Genomic DNA, 21,790 nt, shown 5'->3' with positions numbered 1-21,790 from the left:
CATAGCCAATACCGAGTATCTGAAGACAGGATAAACACAGCAAGTAATCAGTCGCGTAGATTGGTGCTGTCAGCTGTGTTTATTTATTTTTGACACAGCTCTCGCTCCACAGTTGTCCTGAAATCACACCAAACCCTCGCTTTCGTTTTGTTGTTGCTTCGGCTGAAGTGCGCGCACCGCCGAAAAGTCCAGGTCGGTTTTTCCGCGAAGCTCCAAAAATCTATGAAATGTGTTTGCATGTTCCTCTCCGCAAGCGGGGATGTAGAGGTGGGATTGCAAGGACCGAGAAAGCTCTGGGAACCCACGCGTTCAGCCTCTGAGAAAGTACGCTTTTCCGAAATAACTGACGGTGAATATTTTTTTTTCTTTTCACATTTACCATTAACAGAGAGGCACTCTGTAGGATTGTGTTCTCGGAGAAGAAGCTTTTTTGCCTCCCCCTGCCCTCTTCTTTTTTTTTTGTCACCATTCTGCACGGCAGGCTGAGAGACGGACCGCTCGGACTGTGGGAGCCCTCCCCTCTGCTCGGATCTGCTTTGGTAGGTGCGAATAAAATGGGCCCGTGTTTGCAAATATGCAGATACATAGAAAAGGAGGGAGGAGGGGTTGGATGGAGGGGGGAATCACACTTTGTTGAAGTGTGCTGAAAGTTGGGATGTCATCTTTGTATAGGATCAAGTTATAGCAGGGTGAACCTGGGAGCTTCTGTGTGACTGCAGAGCATATGCTGGTACCGCAGATAGGCTACTGTGCTCAAACAGAGTCCGGGAAGAAGCCAGTTGTTTGGATCTGTTTAGTGATTAAATGATGAAGGGAAAAAAGCTGATGAGTTTAATGTGATAGGTTGAAGGAAATGTTTTACAAGCTTCTCCCAGAAGCCAATGTCAACAGGATTCATCATTTGTCTTTATTTAACAAGTCGCCCTCAGCGCCGATACGGATCGCCACACCACCGGAACAAAAAGTCCGCTGGTTTATTGTGAATCAGCTGTTAATGATGCGCGCCAAACTTGACGTTTACACTTAATGAAAGAAATGCCTGGAGTCAGGTCACGCTTATATTTGACATCAGACTGTCAGTTTATGACTGAAACTTTTATTCAGCAGTCACCTCAAACCATTAACCGCAAAACGAATATCACAGTTTCTCACTGAGACCTGAAGAGACTATTGTTTCTTTTTTAAACATATACTATTCTTATATCTCCTACCCCCCCCCCCCCCCCGTTCTTCTCCGGGCATCATTAGAAAGTTCCCCGGCAGCGTTTCTCGAGCTACCTGCAGATTTTACAGTCAACCCCCCTCCTCCTCTCTTCCTCACCGCCTGCAATCCGCCACCGATGATATCGCAGCTCCAAGTCCTCCATATGCTGGCGAATAATTTGAAGTCACAGTGTGCGCGGCGTGGTTGTTTTTCTCCTCTAACTTTTGTGTGCATTGCCTAATTAGGGAAAATAGAAACGCAGCAGGTTGTGGACAATGGATGAAGCCTTGAGTCTAATTATTGTCACCAGGCTTTTCTAACTCCCCCTGCCTTTTTGTGCGTGTGCGCCCGTGTGCGCACACGCAGGAGGTAGGGGAAATAGAGTGTGTAGCTCACCGTGGACAAATAAAGAGTCCGCAGACAGCGCGTCTGAAAGGGGAGGTAAGGGAGGGAGGGAGTGCATTTGCGTCGCGCATCGCTTGAACGCATTAAGCTTTCTCTCTGGAGGTCTGGAGGTGTAGTCAGCTGCTCCGGAGTTCGTGGGGGGACCAAATGATTCATAACCATGCAGGAAATCACACCCCCCCACCTCTGTCAAAAAGCTCACCGCGATTACCTGACACGTGCGCAAGCAGTGACGTCAGTGACGGAAACTTACCTAGGAGTTAGCCCACTTCAGATCCCGTGATTTACACACGGACGTGTGCACCTGAAAGTGTCACACAGCTTCGTTTTGTCATCTTTTTGTGATTTTTTTTTTCCAGGTTAGTTGTTTTTTCACTTCAGTTTTTAAATGTGTAAATCAGGGATGATCACTGGATGACGCAAAGTGCCGTAGAGATTCACACCTGGATAATTTCACGGCGCAGCTCCAGAAATAGTGGAAAAGAGAGACGCACACTGGCCCTAAATGCTCTCTTCCTTTCCCCCCATCACCCATTGATCCAACTGGTCAATGACTGAACCAGCCAACCATTCATCCATCAGTCAGCTGGCTGTCACTGTTTTGTGGGCCGGCTTTCATTTATATACACGGATCTCTTGGTATCCTCTCGCAACAGCTGGTGTGTAATCGGAGAAGAAAAACAGTTTAAAATTGTGTCTTTGAGGTGACAAGCCAGTCAGGTTTTAAGCTGTAACAAGCTGAGAGCAGCATCTGAATGTTAAATGAGCTGTTTATGTTCATACAGCAGTGCTGACAACTAGTCTTCCCTTTTTTATGGCGCTGTTAAAGTGCTACTTCATTCACAAATGATTTTCAAGCCTGAAAGTTTTTTTTTTTTGAGGTTCCAAAAGAACCTGAAAAACTCCACTTGGTTTGTGTGCACCAGATTTTTGCTGATCAGTCATACACCTGACATCATGTGGGCTTTTGAATGGCTTTTACAACGCTTTGACACAGTGTTATGGGCAGCTTTGCCTCAGGTAAGATTGGATTGTACTGACCATGTGTGGCCTAGAAGAAAAAAAAAGTTTGACATTTCCAGAAATGTACTTGTTTGCTTTCTTGCCAAGAGTTATGGGGAGACTGATATCATTCACACACACACACACACACACACACACACACACACACACACACACACACACACACACACACACACACAAAGTCATTTTGCCACTTACTGATGAGAAGGAACCTATGTTATTGATCTTTATTATTTCTTGGTTAGAAAATCATCCTGGTAGATAACATCCACTTTTTTTTTTGAAAAGAACTAATATTTTAAGTCATCAGCTTAAGGTGCAAGTAGGTCACTTTTTGAACCTTTGGACTAAGTTGCCCACTGTTTCCAGTCATTATGCTAAGCTAATAATTTCCTTGCCCTAGGTTCATAATTACCCAACCATGAGGGATATTTTTAGCTATTTCTCAGCAAGAAATACAGTTGATCTGGAACATGTTTAGTTTGACTGTGAATCTAAGGTCACTGATACTGAGCTGTGAATTTAATGAAGATTGTTAATCAGGAATATCTGGATTAAGAAAAAAATCATCTTTACATGACGCCCTGTGTGACAGTGCACAACAGCTTCTCTTTGTATCACACTGTCATGTTTATTACAGTATAAAAGTATAGAGTTCAAATCAGTAGACTGGATCGGCCGATGATGACGAAGCGTGCACCTGGCTCTAATTAATGTCCAGATTTTTGCCGTCTTTTCTGATTAAACAGCAACCTTTATAATCACATTAAGCGCCCCGTGTCGTACCTTTACAGGCTAGTAAATATTTTGTCAGCTGCACTAAATGATTTACCGACCACTGAAACCAAAATTTATTCTACACTCATGTATGCTTCCCCAGTTGTGCAAGAAGAGCTTAAAAAGGTGATTCAGTTTTGACTATAACAGTGAGGGTGTATCAAAACCAGCTCAAAAACACACTGATGTACAGTGAGGCTTGTCCTGTTAATCTGAAAGGGGCGACACCGGTAGTTGTCGGACCTTATTGATCATTTTTATTCACACCTTTATCCATAATTCCTGTGCAGAATGTCGCGTGAAGATAGATTAACAACAAAAAGGAGAAAGAGAGCGACTCGAGAAGACGACAAGCCACATTTTACTCCTCTTTTTTATTCTGAAGGAGCTGGAAAGGAGGAATAAGACTCATTCTGGCGTTAATATGTTACCACCAGTTACAGTGTAGGGGTCATGCCAAGTCACAGAAACTTGTGGTGTAAAGTTTTAATTCATTCCCTCTTAAAGATAACATTTGACCTTAGTATATATCAATAAATCTGTGGTTTGATGTTCATTAGAGGAGGTTATCCCTACTAAGCTGTATAGTCAGAGATCAGCTTTACTAACTTCTGACGCACACCCGGTCATTTTGTTCTGGAAACAGGCTTGAAACGTGCCAGAAACGTGTTCGTTTAGAAAAGAAAAACAGGGGTTATTCCTACTAGCCGTCCATTATGTAAATCACAGCAACAGGCCAATAAAATCACAGGAAGTTGAGCTGTATCGTAGTTACTCAGTAGAAGATGCAGCTGTGGCTCAGCAGACAGTTCACATGAGGACATAAACCTTTTCTGTAAATGATGCGGTGAGGGGATCTGAAGAGCCATGATGCTGGAAGTGGAGGAGGATGATTAGCCAAAGACTATATGCCATGCTCAGGGTTTATGGTGATGGAAAGAGTGTGACTGATAGGGCAGTGAGATGGAAGGCAGATGTGTACACATATAGACACACACATACACACGCACACACAGCAGAGGAGAATGAGTGTGAGTCTTTAGATAGGTGCCCTTGCTGTCATTTCTTAGATAATGTGGTTGACCAAAGTAATAAATGTGCCTCGGTGGGCAACACACATCCTTTAAACATGTGAAATATAAATCTACGTACATGTGTTTGTCATTCCGGGTTGGTTTCCTTAACGTCATCGATTTTTTTTCTCTTTTTTTTGCCATTGCACGCCATCATATCCGAATCGGTTAAAAATTTGTTGAATAATTGATTCCTGTGTTGCAAATCTTAGGACAGCTATTGTCCATTATAATAATTTAACTCATATTTTACTGATTATTCTTCCATAGACATACCAAAAGTTTGCATCACCCAGAGCTAGAATTGTGGTTTTAACCATGCTTCATCGAGGGAGACGATTTAGCTCAAAGCCACGCTTGTCAAAGTGATATTTGAGCTAGAGTACAAAAACAACTTATGCTTACCTACGAATCCCTCTTATTAAATATCGTTAGCCGTTTCCTGAAAGGCGGCTCTGTAGTGTAGTGGTCTACACATTCACATAAAATGTAAAAGATCCCTGGAGGAGACACAAATCCCTTGGAGGTTGAATCGGGAAGGACGTCCAGCATAAAAAATCTGGCAAATCAAATATGTAGAGTGACACCTTGTGATAAAGGAGGAGCTGAAAGTAGCTTACTGAGACTCTAGCATCAACATACTGTATGTGGGTGTTGGGGGATAGGGGTGCTAAGTAGGGCTGCCACAAACGATTATTTTGATAGTCGACGTAATCGTGACTAGTCGACAAATCGTGGCAGCCCTAGTGCTAAGCAAAGCAAGTCAGAAGTACTCATGAAAGGAATTGTGGTATACTTATTACAACTGAGCTCCTGTTTGAAACAGCCAATGTGTTATCTGAAAGACTTCCCTTTTCTTAAAAAAACAACAAACTAATGGTATCATTGACAGGCCAGTTACTGGAGCTGGTGTTCTGGTTGGGTTGCATCACGAGTGATCAGAAGCCATTTTCATGCGTAATGATTTTCAGCTCGAGAACTCATTTATTCCAGCAATTGAAAATGAGCCAGTTCATTAATTATGTGGGATACTCAAGTCGTTTAGCATATTTACTGTATTTAGAGCACTGTTGAAATAGATCAGCCCTGATTAACCAGGAAACTCTTCAGTTTTACAATAAGCTGTTCATATTTAATTCGGGATCGTGCGTTTAAGTTCTCGCTGAAGAGTCACAACTGACCTCTATCTTCTATCTCTTCAGTGCCATTATTTCATGAAAGCCACAAACCTCCCATGCACTTCTCTGATGAGTTCACGTGCTGTTCGCACACAGCTGAGCAGAGGTAGCGGCAGTGAGGGGATGCTTCTGGGAAACTGGACCCCGGTCAGTGCTGTAGTGGGCGAAACTGAAACTATGGGGCTGAGGGGCTGCGGCGCTGGCTCTGGTTCGCTGGCGCCACATCCCCCTGAGCTGGTGAGAATGTGGGGGCTGTGCTCTTGCCTTTGAAGCTTTACCTCCCACTAATTCTGGCCTTCCAGTTTCCACACACTGCACAGACACCCCCCCCCCCCCCCCCCAATCCTCTTCCCCTCCCTTTCCCTTTGTTTCCCTTATAAGGACTTGCCCGGCCATTTCCTCAGCTTTTCTGTGGGAGGTGGTGTGCTTGTTTGTGAACACGGACAGGTCAGGAGAACAGCGGCGTAGTTTTTTTTCTCTTTTCATAGCAGTCACAGGAGTCTTACACTAAAAGCTTCTAGATGCATGTGTACTCATCCACTTTGTAGTCTGCTGTGAGTGACCCTCCTCATATCTCTTACCTGCCCGTTTGATAATAACACTTTGCCAAATTTTACTGCTCCACAGTTTTGGTCTTTAACAACAAAAAACCCCCCAAAAATGAAGGGATGCTCCGATGAAAAGGACGGTCATGAGAGAAGCCTGGACTTCTGGCGTATTTTTTTATCAGCAGAAACACCTGATATTGAGCTGTGTGAGAAAGTCTAATAACATAGATATTTATTTTCTCCCATATTTTGTACCAAATTGCTGTAAGTTTCAATAAATCCAGTCTTTTCTTAAATGACTAAACTGCAATTGGGTCAATACATGCTATTTGACTTTCACTGCCAGGTTGGTCTTTAAACACACCTGTACTTACATAACAAAGGTAATGATCAATTCTGGAAAGACAACAATCACAGAGAAGTATAAAATAATTTGACAGAAGTCACAACCGTGTTGCACCCAATGCAGATCAACAAGTCGACTTCACCTGAGCACCGTTCCACTGTAGGCAATGATGACGACATGATGATTCTGAGTATATTTTCATATATTTTCAAAGGTCTTCAGAGTATTTAAGGTGAGAATGAAAAAACAAGAAGGTATAATGAACCTTTGAGTTGCAATTTGTGTTGTTTACCAAAGAAATTTCTGTTCTTAGCACAAGTTAATTGGACAATAATGAGATAACAATAAGATTTGGCTCCCTACCTTGTAATTTCTTTTTGTCGCTAACCAATCAGAGAATCTCCAGGGGAGCCGGTGTTTCTTCACCAGCCCAAAACTGCGAGGTTTGATTTTTGTAGTTTGTTAAGAAAAGAATCAGAATTAAAGCTGATTTACTGAGACAAAATTTTGGTCCCTCTCGATGGGTGATTTCTTTCTTTTTTTCTGCCTCAACTAAAAATGAGTTGGCTCTTTTCATCCGAGTTTTAATCCCTGCAGGTATTCATTTATTTATATATTATTAGAAGTGTTATTTATTGTCTCATAAGCTAATTACTATGCATCAAAGCAGCAGAAGTATTGGAAGACCAACACAAATAGTTCACATTTCAATAATTAATTCAATTATTTGCACAATATTACACTATACAACATTAATAAAATAATTTTTCCTGTTAAATTTTGTGCATTTTTATCATGTTTTGCGAGGCCTGGAACAGGATGTGAGGTTTGGTAATTTTCTAATTTATTGATCTTCACCTGATCTCGTGTGAACCTGATGTCTTTAACGTAACAATAACATTTTTTAATAAAAGCACAAATGATTAAATATAAAATTGTAACGTGAAAAGAGCAGAAGAATCTAAAAGTGTTCACGAGTAAGCCTGAACGAGAAGAGCCACTCAAATCTGTTGTTCTCCTTAAGGAGCTTTATGCTGAGTTTCATCTCATTTCTCTGCTGTGTGGCCTGCAGTGCCGCCGTTTTGGTTTCTGTTAACATCATTTCGTCCACACAAGGAAGCTGGGTTTTTTTGTCTTTTAAAGCAGAAATTCTCTGTGCACTCCCAGTGCAGTACTGAGAAACACACTTAGCTTCTAGCTGGTGAACAGTGCAACATCTAGGATTTGAAGAGATGCAAATCAGACAAAAGGAAAAGCGCGGTGATTGATCAAATGAACTGAAGTCTTACAGTGAAAAAGAAACAGTTGATATGAAATGAAGTGTAAGGTGCTGTTATGTCAATATTGTTTCCCTCCCAACATACTGGTTCTTTGTACTTTTGAGTTGATTTGTGTTTTGGAGAAGTGATCATCAATGCATAACGTACACATTTCTCTCCCTGTCTAAAGTTTCCAGATGGCTCATGGAAGAGCGTGGATGAGGGCTGAGCAGTAGTGGGGACAGAGGGCTTCGAGGCCTGCCTGTCGTCGCCTGGCTGACTGCTCCATCGAGGTGAGGTACCGCTCTCACTGGGGCACAGAACGGACCGAGGAAAGGTCCCTCCTTACTCACCCCTGCCCCCTTTCCACCCTCACCCCCAACCCAGGCACATACGTTCTGGACCATGTCTAGCGGGCTATCGGAGGGTGGCCAGACAGAGGACCTGGAGCGGAGTAGCTGCAAACAGGACTCTCCTGTTATAGAGCGCCGAAACCGCAGTGGCATCATCAGTGAGCCCCTCAGTAAGAGCCTTAAGAACTCCCGCACCCTCTCCCAGTATACAGCGGTCTCCTCTGCCACCACCAATGGACACACAGACAATAGTGAGACTAAGAGCCACCCGGCCAAGCCTCAGCCCACCCCGCAGCCCCAACCCACTGTCTCTGCACTGACAGCAGCCAAGTTGGACCGAACCCTAGAACAGGTTCTGGAAGGACAGAATGGCCTGCTGCACTTTGCCCAGGCAGCAGCACTGTTAAAGCGAGCCGGTATGGAGCACATGCTCCTGCCTGGGGGAATGGGAGTGGGAGTTGGCGGTGGAGACGCAGGCTCGGGGGCTAGCGATTTGGAGGGTACGTCTGTCACGGACGCCGTAGGTGGTCCTGTTGACTTCCCATATGGAGTAGGGGGTGGCTTCCCCTTCAACCCGGGGCTTTTCATCATGACGCCGGCTGGAGTGTTTCTGGCGGACAGCGCGCTGCACATGGCCGGCCTGGCCGAGTACCCAGTGCAGAGCGAGCTGGCCTCTGCTATCAACTCCGGTAAAAAGAAGCGAAAACGTTGTGGGATGTGCCCACCTTGCCGACGGCGGATTAATTGTGAGCAGTGCAGCAGCTGCCGGAATCGAAAAACGGGCCACCAGATCTGCAAGTTTCGCAAATGTGAGGAACTGAAGAAGAAGCCCTCTGCTGCTCTGGAGGTAAGACAGTGTTTGTTATGATGTGCCATTGCTTTAGGAGGCCCTTCTGATGCAAAAGGTCACTAAAAAGCTATTTGGATGCATTTACCATTCATTATCTGTAAAGGTAAAGAAATATGAGCCACACAGTTGTAATTATTGGCTTTAAGATTTGTAGCTGGGAAGTTAGCAGGGAAAATCCCAAAACCTTTGTAAAAGTTGTCACAAAGACTTTTAAACTTTACAAACAAATCTGAGAATCACACTGGAAGGCACAAATGAGATTCATACCTGAATGTCCTTGCCCTTTAATGTGGCTAGTACAGGGAGGCTTTTTGGTGGGGTGATGGCTCCACAAGCAGGAAAATGACAGGTGGTGAAGAGTGCGGTGGGTAAGTTCATGCCATGGGGTGTCTTTAATCTGTTCACCATAACTAACAAGCGCTGAGTCCACATTTCTTTACTGGAAGACTGATTCACCGGCTAAAAAACAAGCATGTCATTTTAAAATGATGCGACTTAATGTAGTTCCCTTTACTAGAGCACTTTGGATTTGATCCCATATAAAACTGCCTTGTGTGTTCCTCTGTTTAACTGCCAGGAAATGCAAATAAAATGGTGTGTGTGGAGGCAGAGTGGAAGTAATTGTGAATATGTGTACAGTATGCATGTAAGCATACATGTGTGGGCATTTTTGCGTATGTGTACACATGTAACAAGGTCCATCTGGCTACAGAGCTGTCATCTGGAGCACCAGGTGTCAGCGTGGCACATGCACCCCCACCTAACCCCCATCTCCTCCCCCCGCCACTGTCCTTCGCCGCCACTGTCCTTCTCTCCTGTGACACTCCTGTTCATCTAAATGGCACTCTGAACTTCCTGTCTGCTTCCGCCGTCACACTCAGCGGCCTAACTAACTCTGGCTGCAGTGACAGAATGACCAATCATGAAATCCATCTGAGCAGATGTTCCATCTCAAAGGAAATAAACTTTTGCGATCAATGCCTAATAGTGTCGCTTTGCCGTTACATAATGAATTGACAGATATGTAACCCTGTGAACCAGCGGAGAGGCCGCTGGTGTAATTGACACAAACTGGATCTATGATTCCAACTGGTTTTAGCTTTACCACTTTCGCTTTCTGATGTTGATTGAAGGTGACAGCTTGACCTCATCCTAGCAGGCTAAAGGTGTTCAGTCTCCACATTCTGACTTTGACCATCCAAAGTCAAACTTGATAGCATGTTCACTGGACACTTTGAGTAATGCAGACATTTTTTAGCTTGTGTGTACACTTTAATGTGACGTTAGAAAGGGATTAGCTTAGTTTAGCTTGATTAATGTAGGTTAATATAGCTCTTTAGCCCTTTAAGATTATGTCTTGCTAAGCAACCAACATTATAATGTATAAGTAATATATAAAAATATATATATAAAAAAGTGCATAGAATCAAATTCTATTAACATCATCTTTACATTGTACTACATTCATAAACTGTGCTTTAGTATTCTTTAAAATGTCTTTACTGACAAATAATTTAAAGTCTTGCACTACATTCATTGTTCCTATATGATGGATGTGAATTAAACTTTTGCATACAGTGCGTTTATTACCACTTTGAAATAATTGCACGAGGGGGTAATGTAACTTTTGTCCAGTATCTTGATCATTTTCTGGAAACAGTCGTTACTGACTGTGTTTAGTGGACACACATCTATGGCCAAAGTCAGACATTTGGTGATTTCAGTGCATCTCCGTGAGCTGGATATGTTGACACATCGTTGCGGTTGCCTTTCACAGACATCTGAACTGATGCTATACGATTTATGTTAGCAGCAACAATACGTTGTTTTTCTTGGTTTTAATTATATGCATTAAACGCTGCAGTTTGTGGTGGCTTCTCAGGCGCTTCAATAAGTTTGTTGTGTTTCTTTATGGGGCAGACACACAGCGCTCTGTGCATGTGATTTCTTCCTAGTAAACATCACTTTTGCTAAACCCAAAAGGATTTCCAGAAAACGGCCTGCTGGACGTTTGAGGTTTTTTCCCTGTTGTTTATCTGTTTTCGTGCACTGCTACTCGTCCAGACTAGTCCAGGTAACTTCAAGCGACGTGGTGCAGGGAACATCTGTGATTGGCACGTGTTGAGCGCTGATAATATTGCTCAGTCACGCTCATTGAATGGTGGGAAGACAGAACTGTGATCAAGATTACAATTGGATTGATTGTGTGGCCCTAATTTTGTCTGTCTGAAGCAAAGGATGAACTCATGAATCTTTTTTTTCTTCATTCTTCCCCCTTAAGTCTGCACAGAGAGGTACTACTACTACTTATTTCCTATTTCAGGGCATCACAGCCAGTAATGCTGTCTCTGTCTAATGAGCTCAGTCTAACCAAGTGCTTTTTATTATAGCCATGATATAGAAATACCTAAAAAAAAAAAAAGGAGAGAAGAAGAAGATCAGAAGAGTTCGTCCATAACAAGGTGGAAACCTCCCCAAATCCTATCCATTGCAATGCTCGTCAGCACGTCAGACTGAAAAAGGGCTTCTACTGTATGTGTAATTTTAAAGAATAGTGACTCAGCATTGATTTGATCTTATTTATCCTTAGAGGACTAACTGATTCTGTCAGAGTGGAGGTTGTGCCTGGTTTGACTGACTTGGAGCTGGAATTTGTAGTTTGACAGCATCCTTGGCAATAGTTTTTATGCAGCGTGTAAATAAATGTAAAAAAGAAAAATAACTGGCAACATTAAAAAGTTTACAGAAATGCTAATGGAGTAAAAACCTTTTACAAACACGCCATAACTTATTACTGGCCCTTCCGTGAGCTGAAAGTGTGAAACTAACCTGGTCAGACACGACCATTGTTAGTGGAAAACAGCCAGATGTTCCCTGATGCTGAAAATCAGACTGATCTGTATGAATATTATCATTTTGCTTTTGCCTCTCGCATTGTTCAGATTCAAATTGATGAGAAGATCCATTTGTCTTTGTCGATGATTCACCGAAAATGGTGAAATGTGTCAGCTTGCTATGTAGGTGGTGCGGCTCAACGTCTCTTAGAGAAAAGGATTTAATTTTAATTTATGATTTGCAATTGATGTTGTCATGGCAGTTAGCCTAACACCAGTTGTTCACACCGCGGATGCCAAACCCGAGGGGATTGGAATAATCACGGTAGTTGACGGAAGTCGTGTTGTTTGGAAGGGCGCAGCCCGCTGATGTTCCTAGTGACCACCTCACATAAACCTGTCAAAGCTTTAAGTAGAATCGCACTGACTTCAGTAATGACTTGCAACTAATTTATTTAATAACCCTGTCAAACTGTTTCCCCTGTTTTTTCTGACCAGATATGGGGAGGCTAATCTTTTATTGCCGCTTAATTAAATGTGAAAAATAATACAGCAATACAAGAATAATGAATATTGTCAGCGTCTCCTATTACATCATCTCACGATAGCATCTGCAGAGCAGCGTAGTTGACCAGAGCACGCCGTGTGCTTTCAAAGTCAAGCATTGCCTGACCTAATCCATTAGTAGCTGGAGTAAACATGAAATGTTGTTACTTTTCACTTCACTGAATATGCCACAATAAAGTTGGCCGGTACATCAGATATTAAATAGAACAACAAGTGCTTTGTTGTTGTGCAACAGATGAAGTCTGACTTCTGTTGAACAATGCTGCAGTGCCTCCTTGGATGTGTGAATATTCCTGCAGATCCACAGATGCAGCAAGGCTACATTTGGGAAAAGGTGGGAAACGTTCATGATAAGGTGACTGGCAGTCTAACAAACTCACATTTTTTTTAGGTAATCCCTCTGATGCTGCTTTATAAACCTAGTGGTCTTATTAATTCAAAGAGGTCCGTGAGCTGTTACGCCTTTACCCTGAATGTTATTTGATATCTTTTCCCTTGGAGCAGAGCTCTGCCAGTACTACAAAAGTTTCATTTTTGTCTGTCTTTGTTCTTAAGCCTGCAGATCTTGTTTAGCAGGTGATGAGATCACAGATCAAAGCCCGAACTGCACTGTCAGAGTGTGATGTCATCAGTACATCACACTCTGAGACTGAGATTCACGAAGGGGAAATCATGTCAGAAGAAAGAGCAGAGACTCAGCGTAATTCACTAATGTCTGTACCGCCTAGATGCTGTGAAAATGTGTTTCACGCAGTATTTATTTAGTTTTTAAACACGGGCTTTAGAAGAGAACTTCCTACTTTCCATTAATGCATATTCAGGGCAACTTGGGAAGCACCTGCGCCAGAACAGAAGATCCTCCTGGCTTTCACAGTCCACAGTGAGCTGCAGTGAGCCTTAGCTGTAGCTCAGACAGCCCCTAAGTGTCACATTTCCTTCCAATCAAAGATAGTGCAGCACATCCCCGTCTGCTGTGGCTTTAATACTCGGCGCACAGTTTCTAAAGGAGCATTATGTCTTATTTAACACGTTGCGCGGTCAGTTTATCAGATGGTTTTGACTGTTTTTTCAGCTCGTCTATGTGTGCGCGCAGCTGCAGCTAGAAAAGACTGGCAGAAATATCCTGGCTTCGCTTCCCTGAATTTGCATTGAAAGGTTTTACTTCTCGTGTTTGTACCGAGCCTATGAGCGTATACACGTCGGTACACAAGTGCAGTCCAGCAGCAGTGTGCTTATTTTAAGGGTGTTGACGGTTTCCATTGAAAGCTCATGGCAGCTCAAAGAGGAGCGTAAAATTGGCAAGTGAGGGGGAGTCAGTATGCTGAGGCCTTTGCCACCTCATAGCTCACTGGCTGAAGGTGTCTGGATTTATTCTGGGAATGTTACATTTGATAGAAATAAGTGGGAAGGCAGTTCCTTTCTGTGCTATGTCTGAATACCCTCAAGTGATGTAAGTCTCAGCGATGCTGTTTGGCATAAAAAAAGTAAAAGGAAAGCCGGGGTTAGGAAGTGTACTTTGTTTTTACTTGAATGTCATTGTGTGCTTGGGATGTACTGTACTGGAGTGTCGGGACTACTTAAAAGATAAGACCAGCTGTTTTTTATGTTGTTGTTTTTGTCTACTCATAGAAGAGCCTGTTCTGTTATGAAATTCAGTGGTTGTGTGCTTCAGATGCAGCTAACACCTAAACATACAAGTGTTTTCCATTGGGAGCCACTTTGCCAGTATCAGACGCTGATATGGGAGTAGCATATTCCCTCATGGTCTTTCCTGGCTCCCAGACACTGTACATCAGGCAGTCAGGACAGCAGCGACTCACACAAAGTGACAGGCATGCAGACTGACACAGAGACACATGGGTGTGTGGGCAAGTTGCTGGGCGGGCAGAGGGACAAGTCAGAGTGGACAGTCAAGGGAGAGTTAGGTACAACGAGAGAGACGAGGTTTTCAGGCAGCCAAGGTGTCGTACTCACTGCTGCTATAAGCGAAAAGGACCCATGAGGCCCCGGGGGGCAAAAAAAAAAATCTTGAATTTCACAGAATATCCCAGTTACTGCAACTTTAAGCCACATTTATTTTCCCTGAACTGCAGCATTCTCTTTCACTTTAACTTCACAATACAACTACCTGACTGACTAAAGGGCAATAACCCAACCAATAGGCTGGCTTCTTTCATACTTAAAAAAAATGGTCTGATTGCCTTGTAGGCTGTATTTAACATTTTATTAAGTCAATCTATAATATTGCTTCTGCTGTAGCATTTCCCACTGAGTATTCTTTTAATATAAGATATAAAAGGTAGATTTAATCAATGCGGCGTAGTATTGTGTGCATCCATTGCTATAATCAGTCTAAAAAAAACAATAGAGATGTCTGGTCGGGCTACAGAGGACGGACGTCTAAATTGATGGTTTTTCAGTCAGATCTCTATAAATATTGTTGAAATTGTGCACATCGCATACAGAAAAAATCTGACACTTTATAACTTGATGTTTGTCTAATATTTGGTCTAACTCGCGATGAATGATCAGTACTTCTGTGGTTGTAGTCGACTGTAAATGTAAATTAGCCATGGCTGATATCTCCGAAGGGCCCGTAGCAATAGAGGTAATGTTGCCTTGCTTACATCAATGTCCAGCTCAGAAATTTAAATACAGTAGTGTTAAATATTTTTAAAGTAAATGCTGGCTGGTTAAAACAATTTTAAGACATATATGTTATACACAACAACACAACAAAATCTTCAGGTGTCGAACAGATGAATATTATTGTTTAGAAACACTGTTGAAAGAGCTACAATACGTAGAGGCCTCTAAAAATCTTTCAGTTTAAACGCAGCTTTAAGATAGATGTCCATGTGTCTTTTGATCTGGGATTAATGGCCGTGGGTCTGATGGGTTAAAGTTAAGATGAACGTTGAAGTCAAACGTTAGATGATGAGTAGAAAAGTAATCTGCACCTATTTTGCAACAAAAGGCAATTTAACCACGGTACTTTGGACCGGGTAACATTTACATATCATTTTCAACAAACCACAGGTGTGAACTGCATCAAAGGATTCACGCACAAGATTAAGATATAAATCGTGGTATCTGCAAATCTCTCCTGCGCCACCTCATGAGCTGCTCGGCTTACTACGAGACATGATTGTTTTGGAGCAGGGGTGCCCAATCCCGGTCCTCGAGAGCTACCGTCCTGCAGCTTTTAGATGCATCCCTACTCCAACACAGCTGAATCAAATGGTTTGATTACCTCTTCAGCATGCCATCGTGTTTGGCAAAGGCCTGATAACAAGCCATTCATTTGATTCAACTGTGTTGGAGTAGGGATGCATCTAAAAGCTGCAGGATAGTAGCTCTCGAGGACTGGGATTGGGCAGCCCTGTTTTGGAGGATGCCCCAAGCAGCATGCCTTCAGTTGGCATACATTACAACTATTTGAAGTTTGCCCCCCAGACGTTGTGCTTTAGTAGTTTCACATCTGTTAAAGTGACATATCTGTAAAACACAACCTTTAGGGCAACATCTTTACCAAAATGAAGACGGGACAGGAGACAGTCAGTTTGCGGGAGTCCCCTGGGCTTTTTTACATACTTGCAGGATCCAACCATGAGAGTGGTGCACATTTTCATATGTAGCACAAACCTGAGAAAATATTTGATAAATTAGTCTGCCCCAGACATGGAGGCAGGATGGATGAGGATCTAATAATAAATATGACACTGTGTAGTCACAGAGCACACAGCTGTTAGCTACAGTTAAACTGCAATCCTCAGTAAAGGTTTGATGTGTTTACTGAACTCTAGTAAAGTGTCTTTGAAGGCATCGCTAATAAAACAAAATTAACTATTAAAATGACAGAATAACAGTTTAACTGAAGTTAGCAACTCCATATTCCATGTCTGAAGAAGACTTTGGTCACATTATACAATTAATAAGTAACTGAGATGATAATCAGCAGACAAATCAATGAAGACAACAACTGATTATGTCAGTGCATGTGTATGGTTTAATAATAAATAATAAATTCAAGGCCTTTGGGTTGATAGATCAGATTGTGTTTGTGTAATTACTCCGGTCCTGGCTGCGAGATGTGTTTAGTGGTCAAGTAAGAGGAATCGTATCAAATGTATTTACAATCAATCACAATCGACTCTTGGAAGAGAGCGCTTGCTTAGGAAAATGCATCATCGCCTCAGCCAGACAAACAGTGAATCTTTATGCCAGCTGGAGGTCATTCGCGGTTTTTGACTCAGTTGTTTTAAAGGTTCTTTTCTTTTCTGGTCGTTGTGAGCTACAGACGCTGCAACATCCCACATGTGCAATCGTGTGCAGAGATGCTTTGTGTTTCGTTCCTTTTTTTTTTTTTGTGGGTGTCTGTGAAAAAGTAGTGAAAACTGTTGATGATAAAGCAATGAGAACAATAGCCAGAACATTCACCGGTGCCCTGGGGCCAAAACATGATTTCATGATAGGTTAAACTGGTTTCCGGGGATCAGTAACAGATAACAATAAGCAGCGTAACCTGAGCTCTCTTAAAAAAAACATTAATTTCATTTGACTTTTGTGGTATAGTCCACACCGGTAAGACAAATGTGCATGCATTGTTCGAAAAAACACATCCATAGATTTTTAGTGATTGGCCACTTCACACCCACAGATCCCATCTGTTTGAACCTTTGCAATCAGTGTTGGTGAAAAAGGGGGTTTCTATTCCTGAAACGCTGCCATTTTTCCATTGATTGCACATGTTTAATAATGAGGAAAAACGGCGTTTACAGTTCGGTCGAGGGATGTGTTGTTTTTCCCTCCGCACACATTACGTCATGGTCAGTCTAGCCCCTACCAGATTTTTGACATCTGCGACAGTGCCAGATGTTGCTGTGTCCTCTGTCTGTCTTCTTAACAGCTGAGTACCACCACAGAAAGGTCATCACAGAGATGGATGAGAGGCTAGCACACTTTAACACACGGATCATCAAATCATCTTAGATGTACATTGGCTGTTAACCTCTGGGTTTGTGGATTGTATTAATATTCATTTGAGCCAAAAAGGATTTGCTGACAGGATCAACTGAAAGCTGTAGGGAAAATTTAGGCTATACCCAATTCAAACCTGCATCCGTAAACATGAGAAGTTGAGACGTTGAGAGGCAGAGCTACGAGCAGCGCCGTAATATTCTGTCAGATTATTCCTGTTTGAGTCAACATCACAAATAAAGCACAGTGTGGGTTATATTTGGCTGGGACCACCAGAATAATTACCTTGTTTGAATTCTTTTTACCCAAGCAAAAGTGTTTTATTTTTGTCAGCGGGAGTTAACTTTCAAAATGAAAGTACACGAAACCTGTGGAGCACGAACCCTGCTGTCATTCAGTTTCATGTCCAGATATGAACAATAGCAGTCAAAAGAACACTGTACTGCTGATTCAAGGGTAGAGGAATGGTTTAAGTGGGCCTGAAAAGTAATTAGAGCTGGCATTGTTTCTGGTTTCAAACAAGCTTCTTGAACTAATGGGCCATTTGCTGCCGAGCTGCCTTTGTTAAAAAAACTTGTAATTTCACTGCAGCTGTGAAAAAGAGCTGCACAACAGTTTACCGGAAAAAAAAATCAAGTCTGATTATGTTCAGGTTACAAATAATTTTTAAATTTGAATTTCATTAGAATCGAAAAAAATTGTTCTGAGGGGAACTATAAATATGAGGCCAGTACACACCCTTAGTGCATCTTTTGTTTACTTTTCCGTGTCATCACGAGCACGTGTGTTTTTGTGTTTGCACTCGCAGTATGCATGATTCCTTATGAAACCTTCTGCTGTTGAGTACTGATGGAGAAGTGGAAATGAATCCAGCGTTTATGAGAATTTTAGTTCAACGGTCTCGCTGTTTGGTGCGATTTCGGGGGTGTATTGTGAGTGTCGGTTAACGTGCCGCTGTGTGTGGAGGTGTGTGACTGTACTTGAATACATATTGGTTCGGTGCGAGAGTGTGTGTGGGTGCATAAATGTTTCCCGAGCTCCTCCTGCCTCGCTCCAGGCAGAGCCGGCCTAAAGGAAGAATCCGTGCTGCAGAATCGAGTTGCACTTTACAGGACGCCAGCCGTGCTGCGGCTCCAGGGACCCGAGCTGCTCTCTATCTCCCGACTGGCAGGCTGCTGCATGCATGTGTGCCACTCCTGCTCAGTTCAATCAGGCACACAGATAACCACAGCGAGAGAGAGAGTGAAGGGGTGGGGGAGACGGGAAACGGCATCATCATTGATGATGGTGTGGGAGAGCAACGCGTGTGGTGGCTAAATAATAAATGTGGCATATTGGGTTTTGTGTGAAGCCAGGACTGAAGCCTGTTCCTGTGGTGCTGCCGAGGATAAAGATGTGAAGATTTCAGACCTAGTCATCCAGGGGTGGGGGATGGAAGTGGTGGACGACTGATTAGCTGCTAAACTTAATTTACATTAATCATTCCAGTCGATTGTCAATTGGAAATACTTCACCTTCATCTCAAGTTTTTTGTTTTTTGTCCTCGTCTTTTGTATGACTGGTGTGAGATTGCTAATTGAATCTCAACAAGTTGTCACACTATGGCCTCTGGTAGCAAACAATTTTACTTCATGCATTAAGCAATCACTGTTTCATTAACTAATCACTGGTTGGTGCCCAAAAATGAGGCAGAGGAACTCTCTGTTAACTGGAGGGAAACATTAGACACGCCTCGATTTTCAAGTTTCGAAAAATGTTTAGCAGTTAAGTGGTGGACTTGACATTATCTTTGCAATGCCAAATAGAATGTGTTGCTTTTCATTAACAACTACACCCGCATCTTCTCTCTGCTCTTCCCCTATCTGCTCCTCTCCTCTCCCATCCCCTTCCCCCCTTTTTCCTCCCTCTTTGTCTTCTGTTTCTCCAAGAAGGTGATGCTTCCTACAGGAGCGGCGTTCCGGTGGTTCCAGTAGGACTCCTCCTCCTCCTCCGCTCCCTACCCAAAGCTCTGCCATGAAGTGCAATGCCAACTCCTGGATTGTCTCCGGAACAGACACTGGCTAATAAACAAGCTAGCAACAAATAAAATTATAGAAAAAACCCCAACAAAAAACAAAAAAACTAAACTAATAAAAGCAGAAAAAAAGAGGAAAAAAATCAGCCGGATAATGGATGCACCTACTTATTCCTTGAACCAAAAATGAAAACGTAAAGAAAAGCATCTATGGCAACTTTCATTCCCTTTTCTATGTTTCCATTTTGGTACCTTTTGTCCTTATCCCAGCAGGTTTTTTCTGTCGCTTAAACATGGAACTGCTCATTGCCAGAAACAGAAATGACGGACTGAGTGTGGACAATCAACTAATTTCTGTGTTTGGTGTTAATGTTGTTCATGTGTGGAAAGATAAAGTACTTGTGTAGAGAATGTAAATTTACAGCTATATTTTAAAAACTAGTGGCTAATGGTAAACATTATTGTAATTCTTCACCATTATGTTACTCAAAGCCCTCGTCTTCTTTATGATTTCATTTTACTTTCCAGAAAGATTTAAGTGGTTGTCCTTTGACAGTCAAGAAAATGTTTCAAATTGTGGTGCTGTCCATTTTGGATTGTAATGAAACTTTTAAAAAAAAGAAAGAAAAAAAAAGTCATGTTAATGGGCAGATCACCTGAGATTCTTCGCTGGCTTGAAGATGTTGTTCGCCAGAGCCGTCACTACTGTAATCTCCTCAATCAGCCCTCCTCTGCATTTCCAAACTGTTCCTTTAGTGAAACTGGCAGCCTTGTTACTGTGGCCCTACTGAGCATGTGCCAATACTGCTCAGGGCAAAAGCACTAAGAGACAGCACTTGCTCTGAGTCTACCCTACTGAAAGCACTGGGACAAGCATTTTTTTTAAATTTATTTGTTTATTTGTCATATTTTTATGATTTAGTTATGTTGCTGGGTAGCTACAGCTTTTAAAAATAACCAATCTTTGTATTTGTTTAGAAAATTGGACTGGTTTTGTGAATAAAAAGGAATGCATGTATTCGTGTCAAAATTTACAAATCTGATGTTTGTCTACTTGTCTATTTGCATGTTTTTTTTAACAGCTGATTTAAAAAAAATGGTTGGACTGACAAAATAAATATTAAGGATACATTTTCCACAAATTAGAAGGAAAAAAAAGTTTCCTTTTCTTTTACAATTGGACGCTGCAGCATAATTTTGACTCAAACACAGCTCATTAAAGTAAATCAGGTGGTGGTATGAATCGCTAAGATGTTCTTGGGTTGACTGAGATCTCTTTTTTACTGCCTATGTAATACACTATATGGACAAAAGTACTGGGAAATCTACACATGAACCCTACAGGAGCAGCTAGGCCATGAAGGCGCGTGTCATGAAGCTCCCGGCACACAGTGTTTGTGCTGATGTTAAACCCAGAAGAGATTTGGAGCTCTGAAGTTATTGAACCAGCAGATCATTGGTGACTTTTACCCACTTTACTTCTTACACTTTATACTTTTATATCAATATTTTTGCCCATATAGTGTATCTGCCTACAGTGGAACAATGGACCCTTGCTATGCTAAAATGTAACCAAAATGATTTAAATAATGTTTGAATAAGATCTTTTTGTTTGCAGTTTTTCTTCAAATTGCATGAAACCTCTTGAAGCTCCACGTAAATGTTTTTTTTTTAATTCTTCGAGGATTTTTCTTTCTCAACAAGATGTTTGTGACATTTGCCCAACTTCTTGATATTTATAGTCCGAAAACACATGCAGAAGTTTTGAAAATTGATGATATTTGTGGATGAATGATTGCAAGCTCCGTGTCCAGAGCTATTTAGGCTGTGGTGCTTAACGCTGATAGTATCATGTGTACACAGAGTTTAAAAGTTTGGATCACAGCACTTCCATGTTAGTCCTTTATTTATTTATCCAGGTAAAAATCTCATTGAGATTAAAAATCTCATTTCCAAGAGAGACCATGTAGTTCACAATGTACTCTGCATACATCCAGTATGTGAATTTAAACACACTAGTGTCATCTTAAATTTAATGCAGCAAGTTGTGCACTTTCTGAGAATTGTTCCGCTAGCATTTTCCTGTAATACATAAGTCACTGTCTATTTGTTTGCCTGCCAACTCCTCTATACACAGTTGGAGTTGAGCAACTTGGCACACAGGTACTTCTTAGGCCCGTGAAGGTTCTTATCTATATCAGATATTATGATGTCATCACATTGCCTAGTAACCACCTACCAATAGGCAAAATTGACCCATTTGTAGCATTTATGCACCTGTAACACCATACAAAACCATCATATGATTTTAATTTCTCTAAAGTAACATCTATCAACAAAACCTTTATTATGAAGGGTATATCATGATCACATGTTGCC

General features: G+C 42.0%; 2 protein-coding genes across 5 annotated transcripts in view; one reads left to right on the top strand and one right to left on the bottom strand.

Annotated features, from left to right (window-relative positions):
- ppp3ca (protein phosphatase 3, catalytic subunit, alpha isozyme) overlaps positions 1–21,790 on the bottom strand; it is a 77,655-nt gene that overhangs the window by 41,403 nt on the left and 14,462 nt on the right. The window lies entirely within an intron of this gene.
- Positions 203–21,014, top strand: cxxc5a (CXXC finger protein 5a). 4 transcript variants are annotated; one of them, XM_082550038.1, is made up of 4 exons: positions 204–539; positions 8,004–8,106; positions 8,201–9,013; positions 19,326–21,014. In XM_082550038.1, the coding sequence occupies exons 3-4, from the start codon at positions 8,219–8,221 to the stop codon at positions 19,368–19,370; spliced, it is 840 nt and encodes a 279-aa protein (XP_082406164.1). In that variant the 5' UTR covers positions 204–539; positions 8,004–8,106; positions 8,201–8,218; the 3' UTR covers positions 19,371–21,014. The 4 variants fall into 4 exon arrangements, with proteins under 4 accessions (XP_082406163.1, XP_082406164.1, XP_082406162.1 ...); XM_082550037.1 differs by having other exon boundaries at positions 203–543; positions 8,004–9,013; XM_082550036.1 differs by having other exon boundaries at positions 207–539; positions 8,004–9,013.

The sequence above is a fragment of the Aulonocara stuartgranti genome (genome assembly GCF_965226115.1).
Source record: "Aulonocara stuartgranti genome assembly, chromosome: 10".
NCBI classification, from domain to species: Eukaryota; Metazoa; Chordata; class Actinopteri; order Cichliformes; family Cichlidae; genus Aulonocara; species Aulonocara stuartgranti.
This window is presented reverse-complemented; position numbering and strand designations above follow the sequence as displayed.